The sequence below is a fragment of the Peromyscus maniculatus genome, chromosome 23, assembly GCF_049852395.1.
Source record: "Peromyscus maniculatus bairdii isolate BWxNUB_F1_BW_parent chromosome 23, HU_Pman_BW_mat_3.1, whole genome shotgun sequence".
In the NCBI taxonomy this organism is placed as follows: domain Eukaryota; kingdom Metazoa; phylum Chordata; class Mammalia; order Rodentia; family Cricetidae; genus Peromyscus; species Peromyscus maniculatus.
Window position 1 is genome coordinate 49,508,493 of NC_134874.1, and position 25,679 is coordinate 49,534,171.

At 47.4% G+C, this 25,679-nt stretch overlaps 1 protein-coding gene across 1 annotated transcript in view; it reads left to right on the forward strand.

Moving 5' to 3' along the window:
* Positions 1–25,679, forward strand: part of Fbn3 (fibrillin 3) — a 67,134-nt gene that overhangs the window by 30,514 nt on the left and 10,941 nt on the right. The window contains exons 21-34 of the mRNA XM_076560359.1: positions 12,226–12,354; positions 13,127–13,246; positions 14,949–15,074; positions 15,646–15,798; positions 15,925–15,990; positions 16,117–16,242; positions 17,764–17,883; positions 18,008–18,130; positions 19,028–19,159; positions 19,299–19,424; positions 20,481–20,687; positions 21,795–21,920; positions 24,775–24,897; positions 25,465–25,581. Coding sequence (XP_076416474.1) covers positions 12,226–12,354; positions 13,127–13,246; positions 14,949–15,074; positions 15,646–15,798; positions 15,925–15,990; positions 16,117–16,242; positions 17,764–17,883; positions 18,008–18,130; positions 19,028–19,159; positions 19,299–19,424; positions 20,481–20,687; positions 21,795–21,920; positions 24,775–24,897; positions 25,465–25,581 — 1,794 coding nt within the window. The remainder of the gene's footprint in view (positions 1–12,225; positions 12,355–13,126; positions 13,247–14,948; positions 15,075–15,645; positions 15,799–15,924; positions 15,991–16,116; positions 16,243–17,763; positions 17,884–18,007; positions 18,131–19,027; positions 19,160–19,298; positions 19,425–20,480; positions 20,688–21,794; positions 21,921–24,774; positions 24,898–25,464; positions 25,582–25,679) is intronic.

Consider the following 25,679-nt stretch of genomic DNA (forward strand, 5'->3'; position numbering starts at 1 on the left):
AACAGCTTGTGTTGAGATAGTAACAGTAGTTGCTTGGTCCTCGTGGCTGGTACCTCAGTAATTAGAGTGGTCTCACAGTGGCTGGGTCACACTAGAGAGACCAACAACCTGGTAGTTGCTCAGTCCATGGTACTGGATGCTTCACTAGTCCCAGTTGGGAGCCAGAAACCTTGAGAGTTCCTGAAGGGCCATTGATTCTTAGTATGGAAGCCTGGAAATATTGGTTCTACTATCAGATAAGGAATCCTGAGCAACAGCAACAGGATAAATCAACTCAGAGGCAAGAAGAAAGGTCAGGTGAGCAAAAGGCGAGTCATCTTCCTCCTGCCAGGCCCTTTCTATCAGGGCTGTGCCCAGAAGGTGCCACCCACAATTTGAGTGGGCATTTCCACTTCAGTTAAGGCAATCAGGACAACCCTTCAGGTGAGGCTTCCTGCTCATGTGCTTCCAATGTGTGGCAAGTTGGCATTAAAACCACTGACTGTCATGGTGTATCATCTCCACAATATGCTACTGGATTCCATTTGCTGATGTGTATTGTGTATGTGTGTTCATGTGTGTGTGCATATGTGTATGTGTGTTCATGTGTGTGTGTATGTGTGTTCATGCGTGTGTGTATGTATGTGTGTGAGTGTGTAGGGGGCATACATACTGCAGCATGTGTGCACAGGTCAGAGGAGAACTCTCAGGAGTTGATTCTCTCCTTCCACCTTGCTTGAGTTAGGGTCTCTGTTCCTGCCACTATCCTGAGTCCTCCTGATTGACTGGTGTAGCCAGACTTTTTCCTGTGTCCCGCAGCCGCTAGGTCCCAAAAAAAACACACAGAGGCTTATATTAATTACAAACTGTTTGGTCAATGGCTCAGGCTATTACTAGCTAGCTCTTACATCTTAAATTAACCCATTTCTATTAATCTACATATCACCACGTGTCTCATGGCTTTACCTGTATTCTGTTACATCTTGATCAATTCAGCAGCTCACAGCATCTCTCCTGACTCCGCCTTTCTTCTCCCTGTATCTTTGTTTGGATTTCCCACCTGGCTATAACCTGTCTTGCCATAGGCCAAGACAGCTTCTATTTTAACCAATGGTGGCAACACATTCACAGCCTACAGAAAGACCATCCCACAGCAGACTGCCAACAACTCTCCTGTCTCCACCTCCCATCCCAATGTAGGATGTGTGCCTGTCTCTATGTGTGTGTGCATGTGTGCAGGTGCACATGAAGGTCAGAAGGTGTTAAATCCTCTGGAGCTGGAGTTATAGGCAGCTGTAAGCTGCCTCATTAGTTGCTGAGAACTGAACTCGGATCCTCTAGAAGGGTAGTGTATGATCTTAACCACTGAGCCATTTCTCCATCCCACATCTAGCTTTAAAGGTGGATTCCAAGGATTTGACAAGGGCCATCAGGCTTGTGTGTCAAGTGCAAGTGGCAGGTCATTTCCCCGGCCTGATAACGGTTTCAAGTATTTTCTTTTATAGGGCTAGGGATGGAACCCAGGGCCTCACACATGTTAGACAGGTGCTAGGCACCCCATTGCCAGCCCCTCATTTCCGATCACTTATGGAAGACCTTTGCATTTTGGGGCGTTCACAAGGGGGTACTGTCTTGCAGCATCTATTCTTGTGGTATCTTTGTCTGTTCTGGATATGGAGGTGATTCTGATATCATTGGATGAGTTAGGGATGGTTCTCTACTGTATCTGGAAAAGCCTGAGTATAATTGGTATTCTTTTAGTATGTGGTAGAATTCACCAGTGAAGTCATTTAGTTATGGACTTTTCTTGGTTGGAAGGTCTTAAACTACTGTGTTCCATCTCTTTCTATTATAGTGCCATTCAATATCCACCCCATCCCACCCCCGTCTCTATGTGTGTGTGTATAAATCTTTAAGATTTTATTTTAATTTTTGTGTACAAGTGCAGTACTCATGCAAGCCAGAAGAGGGCATCAGATCCCCTGGAATTACAAGTGGTTTCTGAGCCCCCCAGTGGCTCAGTGAATGCTCTGCAAGAACGTACATGCTCTTATCTGTCCAGCTCCTCTTGTGTTTATATGCTTCTAGGAATGGATGCATTTCCTCTAATCCATCTGATTCTTTGGGAGGGCATACAATTATTCTATTGTCTTATGTTTCCTTGGCTTCTGTAGGGTAGGAAGTAATGGCCCCACTTCCTGCTTTTATTGCTTTTAGTTATTTGCATATTGTCTCTTAGTGTCAGCCCTATTCCTGTGATAAAATATCCTGACCGAAAAACAAACAAAAAAACAAAAAAACTATCACAGGCAGTGTGACTGTGGGTGGTCATGCCACAGTGTGCATGTGAAGGTCCGAGGACAGCCTTGGGTCAGTCTTTGCCTTCCTCCTTATCAAAGACAGGGTCTGTGCCCTGTGTGTACCAGGCTAGCTACCTACAGCCTCCTGAGATTCTTCTGTCTCTGCCCATCCTTGCCACAGGAGCTCTGGGCTGTATGCTACTCTACCTAGCTTATATGTGGGTTCTGGGGATTCAAACTCAGATCCTCAAGTTTGTGCAGCAATCATTGTACCCACTGAACTGTCTCCCTGGCCCAAATATCTGTGTAATTTTAAACTAGTGAAATCAAATAGAAGCCAATAATTAAGTGTCTTCACTTGGCCTGGGGTAGGGAATCCCCCAAGGGAGTCACCCAAACAATCTCTGACATTTCTCACCTGACCGATCCCACCCTCCCTCCCCTGCAGATATGGATGAGTGCCCCATACACCCAGACATCTGTGACCCTGGCACATGCTACAAAGACTTAGGAAATTGCACCTGTGTCCACCCTGCAGAGTGCCTGCAGGTCAATGGTGGCAACGACTGTATGGGTAGGGAGTGTGATGACTGGGGGCTGAGGGCTGGAAGGCTGGTGGGTGCTATAGCAGAACCTGGGTGTGGGAAGAACTACCAAGAGCCTCTGAGCTTTGGAAGGTGCAGAGAGAGGTATGTTTGAAAGAAGAGACAGTACACGTGCGTATGTTTGACGTGCTTAAATGTGACACTGAACGATACTGCAGGACTTAGGAGCCCAGAGCAGCCATAGCAATCCTCCCAGGTCGTGCTCTGACCAACAAAGGCTGAAAGATACTGGAGAAGAGATGTCAAGCCAGTGTTCACAGCAATCCACGGATAAGCTCCCTCTCCAGTCTGCACTCTTCCTCTGACTTGGACCCATTCCCATATCTTTTCTTTTTTCTTTTTACCTTTCATTTACTTACTGCATGGGAAATGGGGGCCGCGCGTGTGCATCATGGCACACATGTAGAGGTCAGAGGGTGTCAGGCTTGGTGGCAACCATCTTTACCAGATGAGCCATTTCACCAATCTGAGGCCCACATTCTTTGCCCCGACTTCAACTGCAGACATGAAGAAGAGCATGTGTTTCCGGCACTATAATGGTTCATGTGGGGACAAACCAACCTTCAGTGTGATCCAGAAGATGTGTTGCTGCTCCTACAACATGGGGCAGGCCTAGAATAGACCCTGTGAAGCCTGTCCACCCCTGCCAGCTCTGAGTTCCCCTCCCAACCACTTTCTCAGCCTAGCCCCTCCCAGCACAGTACAGAAGGACACATAGTTAGAGGCTTCTAGGCCTGCTTTATTCTCTGTGTGTGCCACATATGTGGATGTGTCTTCATGCGGTATATGCATGTGTGGGTACCTACCTGTTTGTGGAGGCCGAAGATCCACCTGGGGCTTGGTTTTGTTTGTTTGTTCAAAGGCAGACATAGCCTCCAAGGATCCACCCACCCCCAGTGACCCACTCACTTGAGTTAAGCCCCACTCACCTCCTAAAGATTCCACAGTCCCCCAAAACAGCACTACCGGCTGGAGGCCAATCACTCAGACCAATCACTCAAACTGACCTGTGGGGGACATTACACATTCAAGCCATGGCTCTAAGTGTGAGGTCTGGTTGCTGTAACAAAATAGCTGAGACTAGATTACTTCTAAACAATAGGAGGTCAGGGTTGGAGAGAGAGCTTAGCATGTAGTGCTCTTCCAGAGGACCCAAGCTTGGTTCCCAGCACCTCTGTCAGGTAGCTCGGAGCCACCTCTAACTCAGATGCCTGGGGATCCGGCTCCCTCTTCTGGCCAGCACTGGCACCTGCATTCATAGACTCAGACACACACATAGACACGTAATTTAAAACAAAATAATCCTTAAAAGAAAAAATAGAGGTTTTGATTTGGATTTTGGTTTTGGGGGTTCTTTTTTATTTCATGGTGCTGGGTTTTGAACCCAGGGCTTTATTCATGGTAGGCAAGCTCTCTAGCACTGAACTGCGTCTCCAGCCCAAATACAAATTTGTTCAGTTTACAGTTCTAAAGGCTTAGCAGCTCTGTATCAAGGCACCAGCATCTGGGAGGGCTGTGTTGCTGCATCCCAACATGGTGGAGGGTGTCAGTGTGAGACAGAACACGGGTGCCAGTTTGGGTGCCTTTTCTCTTCTTTGGAAGCCGTAATGCCACCTTGAGTCCCCACCTTCCTGATCCTGCTTACCTCCTCTAAGCCTCTTCTCCAGACGCGGTCAGCATCCCACCTGGGGCTTAGATTTCTAACATGGAAACTCTGGAGGACACACTGTAAGGATAGCCATTAGGGAAGGCCATGGAAGAGGCTCCTCTTCCCTGGCAGCTTAAAGGAGCAGGTCGTACTGGGACATGCCGGTTGTCTTGGTATTGTTTCTGTTGTAGTAGTAAAATATTCTGACAGAAAGCAACTTGGGGTGCATATTGTGAGTTTGTTCCAGCTCACAACTTCAGGTTTTAGTCCACCATTGCAGGGAAGTCTAGGCAGCGGGAACGTGAAACAGCCTGTCATACCACACCCACAGCTGGAGGCTAACGAATGAAAGCATGCTTAGTGCTCATCTCACCTTCTCCACTCACACAGGCCAGGGCCACAAGCCAGGGGACAGTGGAGTCTGAAACCTCAGGCTGGGTCTTCCCACATCTATTCAGGCAATGAAGACAATGCCTCCAAAACATGCTCAAAGGCCAGATCTAGGCAGTACTGTACTGAGACTTCCTTCCCTGTCTAATCTAGGTTTTGTCAAGTTTTAATAATTAAAACTTAATGGTCACACAGGAACATTGGGGGCTTAAATGCAAGAATCTTCCCTGCAGGGACTGTGGGGGCTAGAGTGAAAAGTCTTGAGGTGGTAACTGAGCACTGTGTGTGTGTATGTATGTGTGTATGTGTGTATGTGTGTACATTGGTGTAGGTGCACATGTGGAGGACAGACATTGACATCAGGATGTCTTCTTCAGTCATTTCTCCACTTTAGATTTTTAGGGTTCCTTGTTTATTTTGTATAGACTGTCTGGCCAGCAAAACCCAGAGATTTGCCTGCCTCTGGCTCCCTAACGCTAGATTTAAATACAAGCATGTACTACCGATCCAGCTTTTATACATAGGTCCTGCGATTTAAACTCAGATCTTCATGATTCAAAGGCAGGCACTTTACCAGCTCAGCCGTCTCCCTGGTCCTCTCTTTAATAAGAGTAATAGGCACGGTTGGTGCTGCTCACCAAAGACAAACACCCAGGAAGTCTCCCATCTGTGTTCTGGAAAGTAACCCTGCATAGATTTGAACCTAGGGATAGTCAACACAGAGTGAAGGAATGTGGGAGGCCAGGCAGGGCTAGGCTATGGGAGTGCGGAGATGTACCTCTCAGGGTGGGCTGGGGTATGGTCTGGAGTTCTGTTTTTCTCTGTCCAGCTGAGTACCAGATCCTCTGTGGGAAGGAAGTGCCAGGGTTCATTGCTGACATCCACACAGGGAAGGTTCTCGGTGAGTAGCCAGCAAACTCTCCACCTACAGTCCCAGATCCCTTCACCTCGCCTCCCCCCCACTGCCTCTTTCCTGTCCACCTTCCCTCCTCACCGGCTCTGTGCCTCCAGCACCCTGAAGAATCCTGCCCTAGACACATCTCTTTTTTTTCCTTATTGGATTTCACCACCACCACCCTTTGGGTTTTAATTTATTTACAGTGAGGTATATATACACATATATACTAATCCTTTTTAAATATTTTTATTCTTTGAAATGTTGACACATTCATACAACATATTTTGTTCACAGCCATGCACCACTACCTCCCTCCAGCTCCCCCTCATGACTCCTCCCCCAAGTCTCCCTCCCAGCCTCATGTCTTCCTTTTTATTGTGTTTAATAAGCCCCTGTGTCCAGTCAGTGCTGCCCATTTGCACATGGGTGCAGGGCCATCTGCTGGGATGTGGAAACCACAGCCATGTACCTGAAGGAGAGTGACTCTTCCTCACTTAGCTGTCTGCTGCCAGTAGCTCCTCCGCTGAGGATGGGGCTCTGAAGGCCCCCCCTGACCCCCGCTGGGATGCCCACTGGCTTCATCTTGTGAGTTTGTGCCTGCAACAGCCATGCCATGTCCCCATTCATCAGCTCTTAGACATTTGGACTTCCTCCACGATGCTTCCTAAGCCTCGAATGTGAGTTTGGGGAGTGTTGTAGGGAGGGTATAGTTTTTTGGAGAGAGTCTCCAGGTTCAAGCTTGTCTGGAACCCACTATGTAGCTCAGGCTAGCCTCAAACTACAGTCCTTTTGCCTCCACCTTCCAAATGCTGGGAGCACAGGTATAAACCACCATACCCAAGTTGTTTTAGTTTTGTAGAAACAGAGTCTGTCTTTGTAGCCCAGGCTGATCTTGAATTCATAAACCTCCTGCCTCAGTTTCCTAAATGCTAGGGTTACAGGCAAGCACCACCATGTCTAGTTTGGGATGCAATTTGTGGTTTTGTTTGTTTAATTGATTTGGTTTTACTTGACAATTTGTTTTTTGTTTGTTTGATTGATTGATTTTAAAGACAGGGTCTCTGGTAGCTGAGGCTGGCCTGGAGGTTGCCATACAACCACAGATAACTTTGAACTTCTAATTCTCCACCCTCCACCTCCTGAATGCTGGGACTAGATATATGCCACCATACCCAGTTTGTACAGTGCTGGGGATCAAACCCAGGGCTTTGTGTATCCTAGACAAGTCCTCCACCAACTAGGGAAACACACCCCCAACAACTTTTGGTGTTTTTTCGTTTGTTTTTCATTTTGTGGTTCAAAGCTTGGAATCCTGAGCTTGGCACATGTTAGGCAAGCGTACTTCCCCTCTGAGAGACACTCCTGTGTGTGTGTGTGTGTGTGTATGCACACTAGTGTTGTATAGGTCTGTATGCTGGTGCATTACACAGGTGGAGGCCAGAGGCAGACATCAGGACGTCTTCTTCATTTACTTTAGTTTATGTTTTGAGACCAAGTCTCTCACCGAACCTGGAATTTACTGTTTTCTGCCTGCTATCTGGCCAGCAAGATGCAGGGTCCACCTGTCTCTGCCTCCCCAGTGCTAGGATTATGAAAGGTACCACACTGGCTGTTTTATGTGCGATCTAAAGATTAAACTCAGACCTTCATGCTGGCAAGGCACACACTGTACCAACCATTCCCCTGATCTCACCTCTCCTCCCACATCCTGACCTCTTTGAGGTATAAATGGCTGCATTTTATTCAGAGCATGATTTCTGGAGCACCTGCCATCTTGTGGCTTTATCTTCTGTCAGACTTCAGGAGGTCCAGTGTACCTGGAAGGTCCCCTAGCCTGGGCTGTCTCTTAAGGCTTACCCTCTCCGCAGATATCAATGAGTGTGGGGAGATTCCAGCCGTCTGTGCCCACAGTGTCTGCACCAACCAGAGTGGAAACTTCCACTGCGAATGCCCCATTGGCTTCAACTACAGTAGAAACTTTCGGGCCTGGGAAGATGCAGCACACAGAGAGCTCTGAACTCTATGGCTGGTCTCGGTCTCTCTCTCTCTCTCTCTCTCTCTCTCTCTCTCTCTCTCTCTCTCTCTCTCTCTCTCTCTCTCTCTCTCTCTCGTCTGAGCACTCCACGAGCCCCAGTTTCCCTGTCTGTGTTAAGGAACTGGCACCTTCCCCAGAGTCTCTGTCCCATATAATCAACCTTACCTCACTTCTAGTTGCTTCCAAAACAGGTTGGGGTTCTATCGTGATAGGCTTTTATTTCACCCCATCCCGTTTGTGGGACTCCCCAGATGTGGATGAGTGTGCCCATGGAAAGGGACTCTGCCAGAGGGGCGCAGTCTGCATCAGTGTCCCTGGAAGTTATGAATGCAGTGTGCCCGGGGATTCAAGCTGTCCCCAGTAGGACCTGTGTGGGTGAGTGGGGTCCCCCGGGAGGTGACAGGTCAGACTTAAGCAAAGCAAAAGGAAGGGAAGTAAGCAAGCCAGCTTTTGCCACCTGCTATGACTCAGGTAGGATGTGGCTGCCACTGCTAGGATGGAAGAGCAGCTCAGAGCGCAGCCATCGGTAGCACAGAGTAAAAATGTGACAGGTGACACCTGGGCCTGATGTCAGCAGCACAAGGTCCTGGTGGGAGCTTGAATGGGACTCCGAACAGTTTTGCTCCCTGTTATCTACATGTATTGTATACGGAGATCTCAGCAAAACGTCATCAGGTGGGGTTTGAAGGAGTGTTTGGACATCCCAAATGTCTGTAGCCATGGTGACTGCGTGGACACTGGGGATGGCTATATGTGTCTCTGTCACCACGGCTTCCAAGCCTCACCTGACCAAACCATGTGCCTGTCTCTCTCTCTGGGGTCTTCATTTCTTCTGAGGGTATTATCCTTTTATCTATCCTAATTCACGCCCCCTCTAAGATTTAAACCCAGACACTGAGATCTTGAGAGTCTGGGATTGCATTGTGTTCCACATGAGTTTTCCCATGTGTCAAATGGGCATCGCTGATACTAACATGAGTATACTTCCCAGTCATCTCCTCAGGGGTCACTTTTGGGCAGGGATAGAGGCAGGGGAGGAAGGCAAGCTCCAGCCAGTTTGACCTTCTGGTTAATTAATTCCCTAGGGTGAGTCTTCTGGATTTGTGGGTTTTGCTCTGATAGACCTTGATGAGTGTGACCAGAAGCCACGTGGAAATGGGACCTGCAGGAATAGTGTCGGCTCCTATAAGTGCCTGTGTTTCCCTGGCTTTGTGGTGACACACAACAGTGACTGTGCAGGTGAGCTGCCTGGGTTGGACAAGCACACACAAAAGTGGCCCTGTGACTGGGACACAGGACTCAATAAGTAAAGACAGTTCCCCCCAAACCTAATGACCTGAGTTCAATCCACAGTGGTTGGTCCCCATCCTCTGACTTCTACACATGATTCATAACAACACACACATGCACACGCACACGCACACGCACGCATGCTCATACAATAAATAGATAAAATGTAAATTTAAAAAAGACCATGGGGGTTGGAGATTTAGCTCAGTGGTAGAGTGCTTGCCTAGCAAGCGCAAGGCCCTGGGTTCGGTCCTCAGCTCTGAATTAAAAGAAAAAAAATAAGACTATGTGGGGAAAAACTTACCCAGTTGATATAGACACAGATCTGAGTCCCAGAGTTACTTCCAGCTTGTCTCAGGGGAGTATGTTGTAGTGTCCAGGTTCTTTGTCAGGAGGCAAAGAACTAGACCAGGGACACATGGTTAGAAATAGAAATAGAAGGATGGAGACATGAGAGCACTGGCTGCCCTTCTAAAGGGCTCCAGTCCATTCTCAACATCCACATGTAGACTCACAACCAGTTCCAGAGGATCTGACACCCATTTCCTGCCTCCATAGGAACCAGGAATGCACACGGTGTAAAGACATGTGAAGGCATACACACAAAATAAATACATAAATATATAAATGAAATTTTAATTATTTTATTTTTTAAGATGTATTTTTGGTTTTGGTTTTGGTTTTTCGAGACAGAGTTTCTCTGTATAACTGGACTAGCTGTCCTGGAACTCACTCTGTAGCCCAGGCTGGCCTCAAAATCACAGAGCTCCACCTGCCTCTGCCTCCTGAGTGCTAGGATTAAAGGTGTGCACCACAACTGCCCAGCTTAAGATGTGCTATTTTAGAATTTTTTTCTTTTCTTTTTGAGATTATCATATAATTACATTATTTAGAAATTTAGAAGGTAGACCTTCCCTTTCCAGCCTCCAAGTCTTCCTATGTACCCCTCCTTGCTCTCTTTCAAATTCATAGCCTCTTCTTTCATTAATTGTTGCATATATGTTTATGTCTATTCATATATATCCCTAAACTTAGCCAGATCAGACTGTACAATGTTACTTGTATGTATGTTTTCAGGGCTGACCATTTGGTATTGGATGTGTTTTCCCTGGAGAAGACTCTTTTTCCCACTCAGCATTCCACGGTTGCCTGTAGTTCTTTGTTTAGGGTTGAGGTCTCCTGGGCTTTACCCTGTCCACTTTACCTTGCCTATTGTTCTTGCCTTTGTTCAGCTCATGTTTAGGCAGTCATGTTGGTGAGACTTTATGGGTATAGCTTCGGAAATTACTAGGAAATACAATGTCTCAGCAAATTCCTTGATCCCTTGATCCTCTGGTTCTTTATGCCCCCTATTCTGCCATGTTCCCTGAGTTGTGTTGCATCCATTGGGACTGGGCTCCACAACTCTGCATTTAGATTGGTTCTACTTTCCTGTAATGGTCTCTGTCTCTTGCATTGAGCACTTTCACTGATGAAGGGTGAAGACTACACCTATCTATGAGTATAAAGACAAATATTAGGGTGTAGTTGGGGATTATGCTGGTCTAGTAAAGTGGTGGTTGCAGGTTCTCCTCCAAGACTCATGACTTCACTAAAACATGACTGAGCAAGTATCTGTGGAGTAGAACATCGAGTCCTTTGGGCATATCCAAGGAGTGATATAAATCCTTTATTTTATCTTTAGACCTGATATTTTGTCTTCCACATGATTCATTTTATATGTAAGACTTTCCTTTGAGTTTTTCAATTTCATCTTAATTTCAGCTTGAGTCCTCTTCAGTGTTTCTGTCTCCATATTGAATTCCGTTCTCAAATCCTGTATTATCATCATTTCCATCAGCCTTACATTTGTGTTTTCTTGAACATCCCTCACATGTTTATGCTCCTTAAATTCTTTATCCTTAAATTCATCAAGCTTGGTTTTTTGTGTATCTTTTTTAAACTCCTTGAATTCTTAGATGAAATTTATGATTGTTCTTTTAAATTCTGTATCTTGGGTTTAGTCTAATTCTCATTGGTAAACATTTCTACAGGACTGGTGGGTTTTGGAGAGAAGATGGTGGCTTGATCTTTCATATTGGTGGTATTTTTGCAATGAGATTGGGCATGTGAACTTCTTTTGTTAGTTCTAAGTCTGATGTGGACAGAGAAGGTTGGGGCAGAAGAGAGAATGTGCCAGCAGTTGGGGCCTAGAAGTTGGAAATGGCTTTGGTGGAATGAGATCATGTAGGCAGGATGTGAGTCCTGCCTGTGTAGTCCAAGGCTGGAGCATGGGTGTAAATATGACTACAGTTGCATCACTAGGCAACCAATTTAACCCCCTGTGCCTCCATCTCCCCTGTCTGGAAACAATGGCACCTCTTGCCTAGCATGCTCAGGGCCATGTTAAGGACTAAGACGCAGAGCATACATTGAGCAGATTCATCCCTCTGAGAAGACCTAATCATAGTACATAGCAATCCAAAAATAGAGCTTCGAAGCCTGCATGACATAGGGGTTGAGGATGTGAGGGGTCGCTGGTGAAGAGCATGTGTTGCTCCTGCAGAGAACCTGAGTTCAGTTCCCAGCTCCCACATAGTGATTCATAGCCATCTGTAACTCCAGTTGTAGGGGATCCAATACCCTCTTTTTGCCTCCATGAATACCAACACACATGTGTTTCATTTAAACTCATGCAGGCTCATATGCAGACTCATAAATAAAAGTAAAGATTCTTTAAAAAAATACAAAATATTTTAATTAAATGAAATTTAGTAAATTAAATTAGGAAATAATGTATAAATTTGAAATAGTATAATAAATAATATAACAAAATGAAATAAATTAAAATTAGAAGATATTTTAATTAAATAAGAATGAAAACATAAATCTAAATGTGTGGGATATAGTTGATTGAGTACTTAGTGACAAATTCATAGAATTACATGATTGTATATTAGAAAATATTGGTACCTACCTCACAAGATAAAATATAGAGTCCTTAATAAATCAAAGTCAACCTGTTAATTAGTTGTAGACAGAAATACAAGGAAGTTTCAGTCCCCTTGGGGTCCGTGGTGACCTGCCCGTCCCCTCTGCAGACATTGACGAGTGTACCACCCTGGTGGGTCAAGTGTGTCATCTTGGCCAATGCGTCAACACAGCCGGTTCCTTCCACTGCCTCTGCCAAGACGGCTTTGAGCTCACAGCTGACAAGAAGGACTGCATGGGTGAGTCTCTCCCCAGTGCCCATCTCAGAGAGTCTGTTCCTCATATACCTGCAGTTGCTACTTTTGACTGAGCATAGTTCCAGTTCACATCTGTGCATTTCTTAAATTGAGAATCTCAGAACTGCATATGTGTTTTGATCAAATCCACCCCTGGCTCGCTGCCCTCCACCTCTTCTATCCCACCACCACTTTCCCTCTCAACTCCATGTGCTCTTTGTTAGGCACATTGAGTCCATTTACTGGTGCCGGTATGTGGGTGGGTGTGGGCTCCTCTGTTAGAGCACAGGCAGCCTATTAGGGGCCATATCCTGGTCGAAAACTGGATTCCTCCTGCAGCAGCCTGCAGTTGCAACAGCTCTTCAGGTGGGGCTGGGACTTCATGAGCTCCTTACTCATCCATCTTATTTATTTTAAAGTATAAAAAAAGAAGAGCTGACTATAGTTCAGGGTGAGGCTGTCTTGCAAATGGGAAGTTTATGAAATAAAAAATAGCAGACGTGCTGAATGGATGGCATGGAAATCTTGGAGGGCCCCTGCAAGTGGCTCATAAATCTTGCTCCCTGCTTCCCTCCAGGTCCATAGACCCAGCAAGAACAAATAACCCTTCCTTCCTCCACTGCCTCTGTGTTCCCGAGCGTCAACCTTTCCCTTGGACCCAAAACGGTCCCTGGAAGGGCTTGTCCCCCAGCTAACCTGCAGGTGCCGGCCAAAGACCTCAGGGAGCGCTCTGCCTCCTCCCTGGCATTGGATGCCCCTCCTTTTCCCTCCACAGATATCAACGAATGTCTGAGCCTCCCAGGGACCTGCCTGCCAGGCACCTGTCAGAACTCCGAAGGCTCCTTCCAGTGCACCTGCCCCCCTGGCTTCCAGGTGCAGAGTGGCCATTGTATTGGTGAGTGTCCAAACAACCCCCTGTCAGAGTGCAGGTGCACACGGCACAGCACCAAGTGCAGCTCCATTGTTATCAGAACTGTCCTGGCTCCTGGCTCAGGCCTTCCTCCAAGGGCTCAGAGAGTTCTTTGTGCGCCCTGTAAGATATACTTGGGTTTGGAGTGTCACCGTACTTCAGAGACTCCTCTGAATTCTCACCCATAAGAATCATTTTATATAGCCGGGCGGTGGTGGCGCACGCCTTTAATCCCAGCACTCGGGAGGCTGAGCCAGGTGGATCTCTGTGAGTTCGAGGCCAGCCTGGGCTACCAAGTGAGTTCCAGGAAAAGGCGCAAAGCTACACAGAGAAACCCTGTCTCGAAAAACCAAAAAAAAAAAAAAAAAAAAAAAAAAAAAGAATCATTTTATATACTTTAGACTAATTAGTCTAACTTGATCTTAGCTGGATAATTCACCAGGTTAGTCTCATATAGTATAGGCTAACCTGGACTAGTCTAGCCTGAGCAGGTCGATCAGCCAGTGGGCAGAACGTAAGGAAAGCTCAATAACCTTGGGGTCCATGGTGACCCTACCTCCCACTCCCCTCTGCAGACATTATGAGTGCACCACCTTGGTTGGGCAAGTGTGTCAGCTTGGCCATGATCTGATCCAGTCTGACCCAACTGCTGATAATCCAGTCTTCCATTTGTACCAACCTTTCACAATCTGGGCCAGTTTGACTTGCCAACATCTGATACTGTTTTCCATCTGGGCTAGCTTTGTATAACCTAGGCTAACTTAGACCATTCTGGCTTCAGCAAATGTGCTATTGTGTATAGAATGGACTCATTTAGACCAGTACAGCCTGGTCTTGTTTAATTTAGTCTACCTAAGGTAGCGTGGTACGTGAGCTAACTCTAACTAGTACAGGCACAATATCTCTAGTCTCTCTTAACTTTGCCCAGTTTTAAGTCTCTAATGATGAACTTGGGCCAGTGATATGACTCAGCAGGTAAAGGTACTAGCTACCAAGCCTGAGTTCAACCTTTGGGATTCACCTAGTAAAGAGAGAACTGACTCCTGTAGGTTGTCCTCTGACCTCCACACATGTACACACAAAATAAATAAAAGTATAATAACTGTTGTTTTTGAGGCAAGATCTCACTATGTTGCCCTGGCTATCCTGGAACTCTCCATGTAAACCAGGCTAGTCTATAACTTACAGAGATCTGCCTGCCTCTGCTTTCTGAGTGCTAAGATTAAAGACATGCACCACCATACCCAGCATTATTTATTTTAGATGAACTTCTGAGTCTGGAGAGGTGGCTCAGCAGAGAGCATACTGCTCTTGCAGAAGACCATCACCCACATCAGGCAGCTGACAACTGCCAGCTCCAGGGAGAGCCAATATCCCTGGCCTCCACAGGCACCTGCACTTATGGGTACATTCCCACATCACATGTGCACACACACAAACACACACACCTATAAACACGCATTTATAGAAATAAATTTAAAAGATGAACTCCTGACCATGAGCCCGACTCTGAAGACACCTGAGAAAGACCTCCAGTACACACTGCCCACCTAGTGTGGCTCACACTGCAACCATAGGTCCCCACCAAGCTTCCATGCTTATTACGGCTCACGTTGGAGAGCTAACCCTCCCCGCTTTGCTGGAGATCCATGTTGCCCTGTCTCAGCTCCCGTCGCTGCCTCTGCAGATACTGACGAATGCTTGGAGGAGCCCAGCCTCTGCTCTTTTGGCACCTGTACCAACAGTCCTGGGACCTTCCAGTGCCTCTGCCCGCCTGGCTTCATCCTCTCTGACAGTGGACACTATTGTTTCGGTGAGTGTTGTGAAAAATATAAACAAATGCCTGCTCCAGAGCCTACAGTCCAGTTTAGCCAGTATCAGCTGTTAGGGAACACAGGGCGCAGTGGTGAACCGTACCCCAGCCTGCCTGTAAGAGCACAGACTGACGGTTTGGAGGCTGAGGGTTTGCCACACCAGGTATTCCAGCCCTCTGAAAATTATCTTTGTCACTCTAAGAAGAGACCTCTGATTCAAAAGTTATGGGTGGAGTTTAGCTATTCTTCCTGGCACAAGGGCCACATTGAAAGTTTGTCAGCAACACACACACACACACACACACACACACACACACACACACACACACACACATACAAGGTGGTTGGAACACTGCTGGAAAGGATTCCCAGCTCATTGTCATTGGCCCAGAGTGCATCACAGGTTCATTCCTAAGCAATTTCTATAGCCAAGTGTATGGCATGCTTTCATTGGTTGCTGGTAGGACCAGGGTCGCCCATTCAGTAAGGTGTGATGAAGGAGGAGAGGCAGTCAGGTAGAGCTGCTGGCTGTCAATCACTTTATTATCGTCCCCACCTCCCTCTTCACAGACACTCGCCAGAGTTTTTGCTTCACCCAGTTTGAGGCCGGAAAGTGTTCAGTGCCCACAGCTTTCAACACCACAAAGACCCAGTGCTGCTGCAGCAAGAACCCCGCCGAGGGGTGGGGGGACCCCTGTGAGCTGTGCCCTCAGAATGACAGTGGTGAGTTCTGGCCTCTCCGACCCTCTGTCCCACTGCATTCCTCCCTCCTCCGTTCTTCACTTGCCCTTCTTAGGTGCTGGAGACTGTTGTGCTGACCCAACTCTTCTAATCCCATTTTCTTCCCAGTTACTTTTCGGGAGCTCTGTCCCTTTGGCCATGGGGCTGACCCAGGCCCAGATGACTCCAGAAAAGGTAAGACTTCCTTCTGGGTTCTAAGAACTCCTTCCTCCTGACTCAGCTCTCCATGGATCCTCAAGCTTTAGATTCCACTGGAACCTACTCAGTGACAGGCGGACAGACACTGTCTCAACCCTGCAGATGTGGATGAGTGTGCAGAGAATCCTGGCATCTGCACTGGTGGCCTCTGTGTCAACACTGATGGCTCCTTCCATTGCGAGTGTCCCCTCGGCTACAGCCTGGACTTCAGCAGCACCACCTGCGTTGGTGGGTAGCCAAGGAGTCCTTCACTAACACTGGCACTTCCCTCGTTCTCCATTCTCTTTGTCCTACTTTAATTACTGTTGATGTGATTAAAAAGAATCCTGACAAAAAAGCAACTTAGGGGCCAGGGTGGTGGTGGCTTACGCCTTTAATCCCAGCACTCGGGAGGCAGAGGCAGGTGAGTCTCTGAGTTTGAGACCAGCCTGGTCTACAGAGTGGGTTCTAGAACAGCCACGACTACACAGAAAAACCTTGTCTCAAAAAGGAAAAAAAAAAAAAACTTAGAGGAGAAAGGAGTTTATTTCAGCTCACAATTATAGTCCATCATAGTGGGGAAGTCAAGGCAAGACCTTCAACTGGTCACGTGATATCCGAGGTCAAAAGCAGAGAGAAATGAATGCATGCATGCTCTTGTGCTCAGCTCTGCATCTGCACTCTTACACAGTTCAGGACCCCAGGTCTGGGCAATGAAACGGTCCACAGTGGGCTGGGTCTTCCCACATTGATTAATGAAAACATTCTCCCCCCTGCCCCAGACACACCCACAGGCCAACCCAATGTAAACAATCCCTCACTGAGACTCTTCCCAGGTGTGTCAAGGTAACATGAAAGCTCAGCATGCCTCCTCCCTTCCCATTACTCACTCATTCACTTATTCATTCATTTCCCATTGTGCATGCATTCATTCACTAGCATTGTAGTTGGTTCACCTGTTTTCTTAATTATGCATTCATTTGGTCACTCATTTATTCACTCATTCACTGAGTCCACTCATTCACTGACTCACTTCTCCATTTTGTCCTCATGGTCATTCACTCATCCAGTTCACTCACCCATTCACTGTTTGTTTACCAACTCAGACTCCATTGATTCATTCTTCCCTTAGCTTCTCCTTGCTCATTCATTCATCTCTTGTTCACTCATTCCCTTGCGCATTCAGTTGTTCATTTCTCATGCATTTATTTACTCTTCCAACAAATCATTAATTCATTCCTCTATATGCTTCCCTTACTACTTATTTATTACCTCTATCATTCTCTAATGCACCCAATAACTCATTCGTTCACTTGTTCATCTACTTATTCATAAACTCATTTATTCATTTCCTTGATTATTTGTTTATTCTTGCTCACTCATTCATCCCTTGCCCATTTATTCACACATATTCACTAATTCATTCACTCATCTATTCATTTCATTATTTATTCATTTACTCCCTTGCTCGCTCATGCATTCACGAACTCACCTCGTCATTCATGCATTGATTTGCCCCCTTGCTCATTCATTCTCTTACTCATTCACACATGTATCCCCCAAATTCTTGGCTCATTCATATGCTCTCTTGTTCATTCTTTCATTCGTGCTCCAGCTATTCATTCTTTGAACATATACCCACAGCCAGTCTGAAGGTGCCACAAATCTTGCCCCATCCAACCTGTGTCAGTCAAAGGGAAACACATGGCAGTATTGAGGGGAGGGAGCTCTCTTCAAGTGATGATGTCCTCCTCATTTGTCTCCAACCAGACACAGATGAATGCTCCACTGAGAACCCCTGTGGGGAAGGCATGTGCACCAACGTCTTTGGAGGTTTCAAGTGCACGTGTACTGATGGCTTTGAGCCCGGCCCCATGATGACCTGTGAAGGTATGATACATCCTGAGCAAGATCAGAGCTGTATAACAGGGACTCTCTAGGGCTGATCCTTAAGAGGTACCAGGGGTACCCCAGGGAGAGCCTGCCCAGATGAAACCTCTGCTGGCCTCCACAGACATTGACGAGTGCACCCTGAATCCACTGCTCTGTGCTTTCCGCTGCCACAACACTGAGGGCTCCTACCTATGCACCTGCCCAGCTGGCTACGCACTGAGGAAGGATGGTGCCATGTGCCAAGGTAGGGACTGCCAATGGGCAGGGCTCTCTGATTCCCCACCACTGATCTTATGATCTCCACTGTGTACTAACATCACACCAAATATGGTCCTGACTTTGAACAGATCCAGATGTGGTCTCAGCACTCTGGTTTCCTGTCTTGAAACTGAACTGACCCCAGAGGGTAGAAGTGAGCAGCAAAGAAGCTCACACGGCAGACAGCTGAACTGGGGCGTGAAATAGACACTTGGTTTTGAAGGAGAAGTGGTTTTTGCTTTTGGAGAAGGAGTAGCTTTTTGCTCTAACTGATTGCTGCAGACTGGGTAATTGATAAAGAACAGGAATCTAGGACAGGAGAGATGGCTCAGTGGCTAAGAGCACTTGCTGTACTAACTAGCATGAGGACCTGAATTCAGACCTAAGCACCCATGTCAAAATCTGGGTGAGACCACATGAAGGCCTTTAATCCCAGCACTGCAAAGACAGAAGGATCCGTGGGGCTTGCTGGATACCAGGTTAGCTAGGTTCAGACTAGACTAAACTAGACTATCTAAGGAAACAAGGCAGAGCGTGACAGAACAGGATATGTGACAGCCTCCTCTGCCTTCTTGCATGTGTGTGGATATGCACACCTGGTGCTAGTGGTAAGGGTCTCCAGGTGGCATTATAATATGGCACAAAGCACTGACACCATCATGGGAGCCCCCCCCCCATCATCATGACCTCGTCTAATCCTATCACCTCCAACTCTAAATACCATCACCATAAAACTTTAGGAATTAAGTTTGTAACTCATGAGCTTCTGGGGGACACCTTGACCCATTATGACTGCTAAGGGATGGGATCTAGGCTCGTCCCATCTAGAACCAAGCTGTGGAAGGCATGACCTTGACTTACCACCTTCCCTGGTCATCCAAAGATGTGGACGAGTGTGCAGATGGGTCTCAGGATTGCCACACCCGAGGCATGCTGTGCAAAAACCTCATTGGCACTTACATCTGCATCTGCCCGCCTGGCATGCAGCCCCAGCCCTCCGGGGAGGACTGCACAGGTACGTGGTACTTCCAGGGCACAGGGAAAGCTACATGGAGGGGAGAGTTCAAAGTGAAAGGGGAACTTTCGAGGCCAAGGGCAACTGGCTTGGTGGCTTTGGCCTCCCCCTCTGGCCTGCTTCATCCCTCCCATCTCAGATGAGGACGAGTGCCAGGCTCAGTCCAGCCTCTGTGCCCACGGCCACTGCATCAACACAGTGGGAAGCTTCCGGTGTGATTGTGATGAGGGCTTCCATCCCAGCTCCACCCTCACTGAGTGCCATGGTGAGTGTAACCAGGAACAAGCAAGGTGAACAGAGACTTGGGAGGTCTGAGGCAAGGATGAGGTCAGGAACACTAAGGAAGCCTGAAGGGAATCGCTGTGCCATCATCAATATAGATACATGAGCCTGTACACGCTCCATAGAGGAGCTAGTTCCTCCTTGTCCTCCCCCTCCTCTTTGCCATTCACCTCCGTGACTTCTCTGACCCCAGAGGCATCACCCCAGAATGATCTCTGTGTGGGTTTCCCACAACAACCTAAGAACTGAACCCAGCAGGTGACCTTAACAGTGCCTTCTGTGTTAGGCACCTGTCCATTCCTGTTTGCATCCTCTTCTCTCCTCCCCATGGATAACGTGCATCCCCTAGCTTCAGGCCAGATGCTATGCATCTTCTAGACACCCCATTCCCAAACCCCAACACTATAGCTTACCCCAAAGCCAGCTCAGCATCTTTGCCTCCAACCCCATCTCAGTGATTGGAATATCCTGACTTGGCTTTATGGAGTGACCAGCAGAGAATCTTCCCGTCTGTAGTTAGCCCTCACTTCCCACCTATCTTGGATCTTATTTTTCATTCTATTTAATTACACTTTATTTGCTATCAGTGTTAAGGGTTTGGGGACCATTGTGCACAGTGTGCCATGGTATATATGTGGAGGTTGGCTCTTTCTTTCTACCTTGTGGGTCCTAGGGATCAAACTCAGGTCATCAGGGTTGGCAGCAAGTAAGACATCTCACCAGCCCCGATATTTTTCTCCTCTGTCCCTGTTGTTCTATCCCAAGCATCATCTCTTCCTGCTCTGTTCCCCTGCTTCCCTCTGCCCTCCACAGAGGCCACCCAGACCTAACACTGATATTTGGGTGGGTGGGTAGCTTTTGCCCCAGTCCATTGAGGCGAACGGGTGTTACCTAACCCATTTGAGGGTGTTTCACAGTGTCCCGTGCCAAGGGGAAGATGCCCCTCCTACACTCATACGCCTGGCTGCTAGGCACCACATAGAAGGAGGTCCTGAGCAAAGCAGTCTTCCTGCCCACCCTTCCTACCAATTCTCTGCAGATATCCGGCAGGGGTCCTGCTTCTCTGAGGTGCTGCAGGCCATGTGCCAGAGTTGGTCAAGCAGTGGTGAGGCCGTGCCCAGAGCCGAGTGCTGCTGCGGGGGCGGCCGGGGCTGGGGCCCCCACTGTGAGCTCTGTCCCTTGCCTGGCACCTCCGCCCACAGGAAGCTATGCCCCCATGGCAAGGGCTATAGCACCGAGGGCCAAGGTGAGTGTCCTTGAGGTCATGTTAAAGTTATGTGGCTGTGCTACAATGGTGTGAGCTACTCTGTGTGCTTGTGCATGTGTGTGTGTGCCAGCGTGCTAGCAGATACAAGAACAAGAACAGTATTTGCCCTGTGTGTGCATGAACTGCAATGGCCAAGTGAGCAGACATGGGAAGAGGTGTGTGTGTGTGTGTGTGTGTGTGTGTGTGTGTGTGTGTGTGTTACTTGTTTGTGGTGTGTACAGGCTTGTTAATTTGCATGGGAGACCCTATTAGGAGGTGTGTACTCTCTGAGAAAACCTGTTAATGTATGTGTGTATGAGCTGGTTTGTATCCTCTGTGTGTGAAAGCTTACAGAGTGCTGTGTTGCTCCTGGGCATGGGGGCTACTGGACTTTGTGAACAACTCATCGCATGAACTAGAAAACTGTGTGGGAGAGTGAGCCTGTCAGGTGTTAGTGAATTCTACCAAGTTTATAAGGGTAGGTACATGACTGCATGCATATCTGTGAATGAGTGTGAGTCTATATATATAGACCATGTATATCACTAAGGGCGAAATGGTTATCCTGAGTAAACAGCAATGATATGGCCAGACCTCAGAAATGCCTATTTTCAGTGTGCCTGAAGGACTAAGGAGCCCTGGGTTGGGTCCATGTCCCTGTGACTCAAGATTCTGCAGCAGCATCTGGGTGTGTGGCTGAAGTAAGGTGTTGTATGTGTTTATGAGTCCCTCTGAGTATGTGTGTTGCTGTTTGCTCATCAAGCTGAGGCTGAGGTGAATGTGTATATGTGTTTATTTGTGTATGTATGTATGTATGTATGTGTACATGCATATGTATATGTGTATATTTGTGTGTGTGCATGTGCGTGTGCGTGTGTGTGTGTGTGTGTGTGTGTGTGTGTGCGTGCATACTCAATGGAATGAAGCTCTATCAGCAATCCTGTTGGCTCAGGACTGACCCATAGCCTAAGGGTGGCAGCCATGTGGTCAGAGTAAAGGAAAGGAAGACTGGACTTGCCTCTGGGAAGAGGGCTTGTGGGTAGAGAAGGTATGCTTTAGGAGAACAAGATAGCCAGCCAACCTCTGCCCTGCTCTGCTTGTTCCTAGATGTGGATGAATGTCACATGTTTGCCGACCTGTGCCCCCATGGCGAGTGCATCAATAGCATTGGTTCCTTCCACTGTGACTGCCAAGCTGGGTATACACCAGATGCCACTGCCACTGCCTGCATGGGTGAGCCAAGCCCCACCCCCACCCTGTGCCTTTGGTCTAATTATGTTTCTATAAAAGCCTGTAGCCCCCATTTCCATGGGGCCTACCCACTTTCTGTCTCTTGGTTTTCATGCACAAAATGGTCCCATATCCTAAGGAACCCAAAAAATAGACCAGAAGCAAACATTCTTTGGCATTTCCATCCTGTTTGGGTCACATTTCCTGCTCTTATTTCCTCCTTTTATTTCATATATCCTAAGTTTTTCTTTTCTTTTTTTAAATACACCATGTACCAGGTGTTCCTCCAAATCATGGGTTATAAACTCCAATCTGAGGGCCAAGTTGTAAGTAAAGTTTTATTGGCACACAGCCATGCCTGTGTGTTTATTTACCTTCGGTGACTATTTTCCTGATGGGCAGATTGTGTTAGCTAGTTGTGATTACACAATGCAACCAACTATATTAGTTTGACTTTCTGCTGCTGTAATAAAACACCATGACCACATCAACTTATGGAAGAGACTTTATTTGGGCTTACGCTTCAGAGGAATGAGAGTCTGCCATGACTGGGAGACAAGGCAGCAGGAGGTGTGGCAGCGGGCACAGTGGCGGGAGGCGTGGCAGCAAGCGGCAGGCATGGTGGCAGGTGCAGGAAGCTAAAAGGTCCTTGTCTTGAACCACAAGCACAGAGAAGAGAGAGAAAACCAGAAATTGCAGGAGTCTAAACTCTCAAAGCTCACCCCTAGTGACATAATTTCTCCATGAAAGTTTCACCTCCTTGGTCTCCCCAAACAGTACCACCAACAGAGGACCAAGGGTCCAAATACATGAGGTCATGGGAGACATTCTCATTCAAACCACCACACCCACAAAGGTAAACATTCATTCGTCCCTCAGAGCCAAAGGTTTTTTTCCCCAATATTAATTTCCCTACCATACCAAACTGGAAGCTTCTTAAACCTCTAGTATAAAATGGTGGCTTTGGGGTTGAGGAAATGGCTCAGTGTTTAAGAGAACTTGCAAAGGACCTGAGTTCAGTTTCCAGTACCCACAGTGGGCCGCTCCCCAACCTGTAACTATAATTCCAGGGAACCTAATGCCCTCTTCAGGCCTCCTGGCTCCTGCGCTCACATGATGCACATACAAAACACTCAGGGACACGGACACACACACACACACACACACACACACACACACACACACACACAAAAAATAACAAAATTTTAATGGTGTAGTATTTGCCTATGACCTACACACATCCTCCTGTATATTCGTTTAGGTTTTTTTTTTTTCATTTTTACTTTTTGTGATGATAAGAGTGGAAACTAGGGACCCCACATTCTAAGCAGGGGCTCTACCACTGAGCCACACCCCCAGCCCCTCACTGGGTTCTAGTCAGGAGCTCTACCTCTAATCCATTCCCCCAGCCCCTCAGTGGTATGTTCTAGAAAGACACTCTACTGCTGAGCCATACCACAACTCCTTTTAAAAGTATTTTTATTATTTAAATTTGTTCTCTGAAGTTTTCGTGGATGTATATTACATAATTATTATCTACATGTTATATATGATATGTATTATATACATTTCCATTACACTCACCCGACTCTCTTATCTCCTTCCCACCTCTGTCACACCCCACTTCCTCCCTATAATCCCCTTTCCCATATTTACATCCTAAAAATGTTTAAGCCATCTTGCTAGGTGTTCATACCTACAATCCTAGCACATGGGAGGCTGAGGCAGGAGGCTTGCAGTGAGCTAAAGGCTAGCCGTGGCTACTTTGTGAGTTCTAGGCCAGACTCTGCTACATATTGAAACTCTGTCTCTAAAATAAAATAGGGTCCTGGAGGGATAGCTTAGCAGTTAAGAGCTCCAGCTGCTCTTGCAGAGTTTGATTCCCAGTACCGACATGTCAGCTCACAACTGTCTGTAGCTCCAGTTAAAGGAGATCCAACATTCTTTCTGACCTTCCAGGCACCTGGCACACAGGAGGTACACACATACATATATGCAGGCAAAACATCCATACAAACACACACAAAATCTTTTTTTCATTTTAAATAAAATAAAATTATCATTTCTATATAATTTTTCATCTCTATTACAATGTAACATAGATGCTAATGCACTGTCTCTTCAGTATTGATGAAGGCTGATACAGTGTAGCAGTTGTGATGTGTACTATTTGGGATACTAGAAAGAAAATAATCTGAATGTTCAGTACAGACACTTTTTTCCCAAAAAATATTTTCCACTGCTGAGTCCACAGGTACTCTATTTACTATCTGGCTTTTTATTGGAAAAAGTGTGAGTGGGGTGTGGAGTTCTTTCCTGTCATTTGCCAACATAAAGACCTGGGTTTGATTCCCAGCACTGTATAAAAATAGAAAACAGGGCCATTGAGATGCCTTAGTGGGTAAAGATGCTTGCCGCCAAGCCTGCTGACCTGGGTTCAAAACCTGGCACCCAAATGTTAAAGGCGAGAGCCAACTCCTTCCTGCAAGTTGTCCTCTGACCTCCACATGCACACTTGTCAAATATGTATGCCCCCCTCATATACATGGACAATAAGTAAATGTCATTAACAGTTTTAGGGACAGGCATGGTGTCTCACAACTTTAATCCCAGCACTGAGGAGGCAGAGGCAGGTGGATCTCTGTGAGTTCCAGGCCAGCCTGGGCTACCCAGCGAGACCTTATCTCATGAAAATGAAAAAGTAAAGAAATAAAGTTTAATAATAAAAATGAAATTACTTAAGTAGTTCCACAATTTCAGATAACCAGAGTCTGAGCAGGGGTCCCAGCCTGTGAGGCCCCCATCAAGCCCTGGGCATGTCTGTATGAGTCCCCTCATGCCCTGCCATCTCATCTAGACGTGGACGAGTGCGGCCAGGACCCCAAGCCATGTTCCTTCCTCTGCAAAAACACAGAGGGTACCTTTCTGTGCGCCTGCCCCCGTGGCTACCTGCTGGAGGAAGATCTCAGGACCTGCAAAGGTGATGTCCTTCCCTCCCTCGATCTTCCCTGTCACTGTTGGATTCAAGACACTCCCAGCTGCATAGAGTTGGCCCCACCACAGCCAGGATACCTCCCTTCCCACTCCATCAGTGGCAAGAGCACCCTGCTTGGAGTGGCAAGAGTGATCCCAGGGGCACCCCTGAGCCCGGACCCTTAGGTCCCACTCATGGTTATCCCCTGTCCTTGAGCTATCACCTATCAAGCCTCCCCCCCAACCCCGAGCAACCCCTCCAACCTACTCCCCACCCTCTCCATACACCCGAGCGAGCCCACAGTTGAGCTACCTCTCTCAAGCCCCCTCTGAGCCCGGCCCCCCTGGGCCGGTCCCGTATGGTCCCAGCCTTGAACACCGTCCTCAAGCCCAGCCTCTGAAACTTCCTCTCAAACTGCCCTCTAAAGCCACCCCACACCCACACACCCTCGAGCCTGTCTGCTCAGCACCATCCCCAAGCTCCTCTGAGTATCACCGTCCCCTTGGCTGGTCCTCTGGCTGAGCTCCACCCTTGAGCCCTGACCCCTGCCCCCTGGAACCCCCTGTCCCGCAGACCTGGATGAGTGCGCCTCCAGGCAACACAACTGCCAGTTCGTCTGTGTCAACACCGTGGGCGCCTTCGCCTGCCGCTGTCCCCCTGGCTTCACACAACACCAGCAGGCTTGTTTCGGTGAGCTGTGCTGTCTGCTTCCCACCCCGCTCCCCAACACAACCCTCACAACCCTACCCTCACCTGTTTGTGAGACAAAAGCAACGTCAAGCACTCCT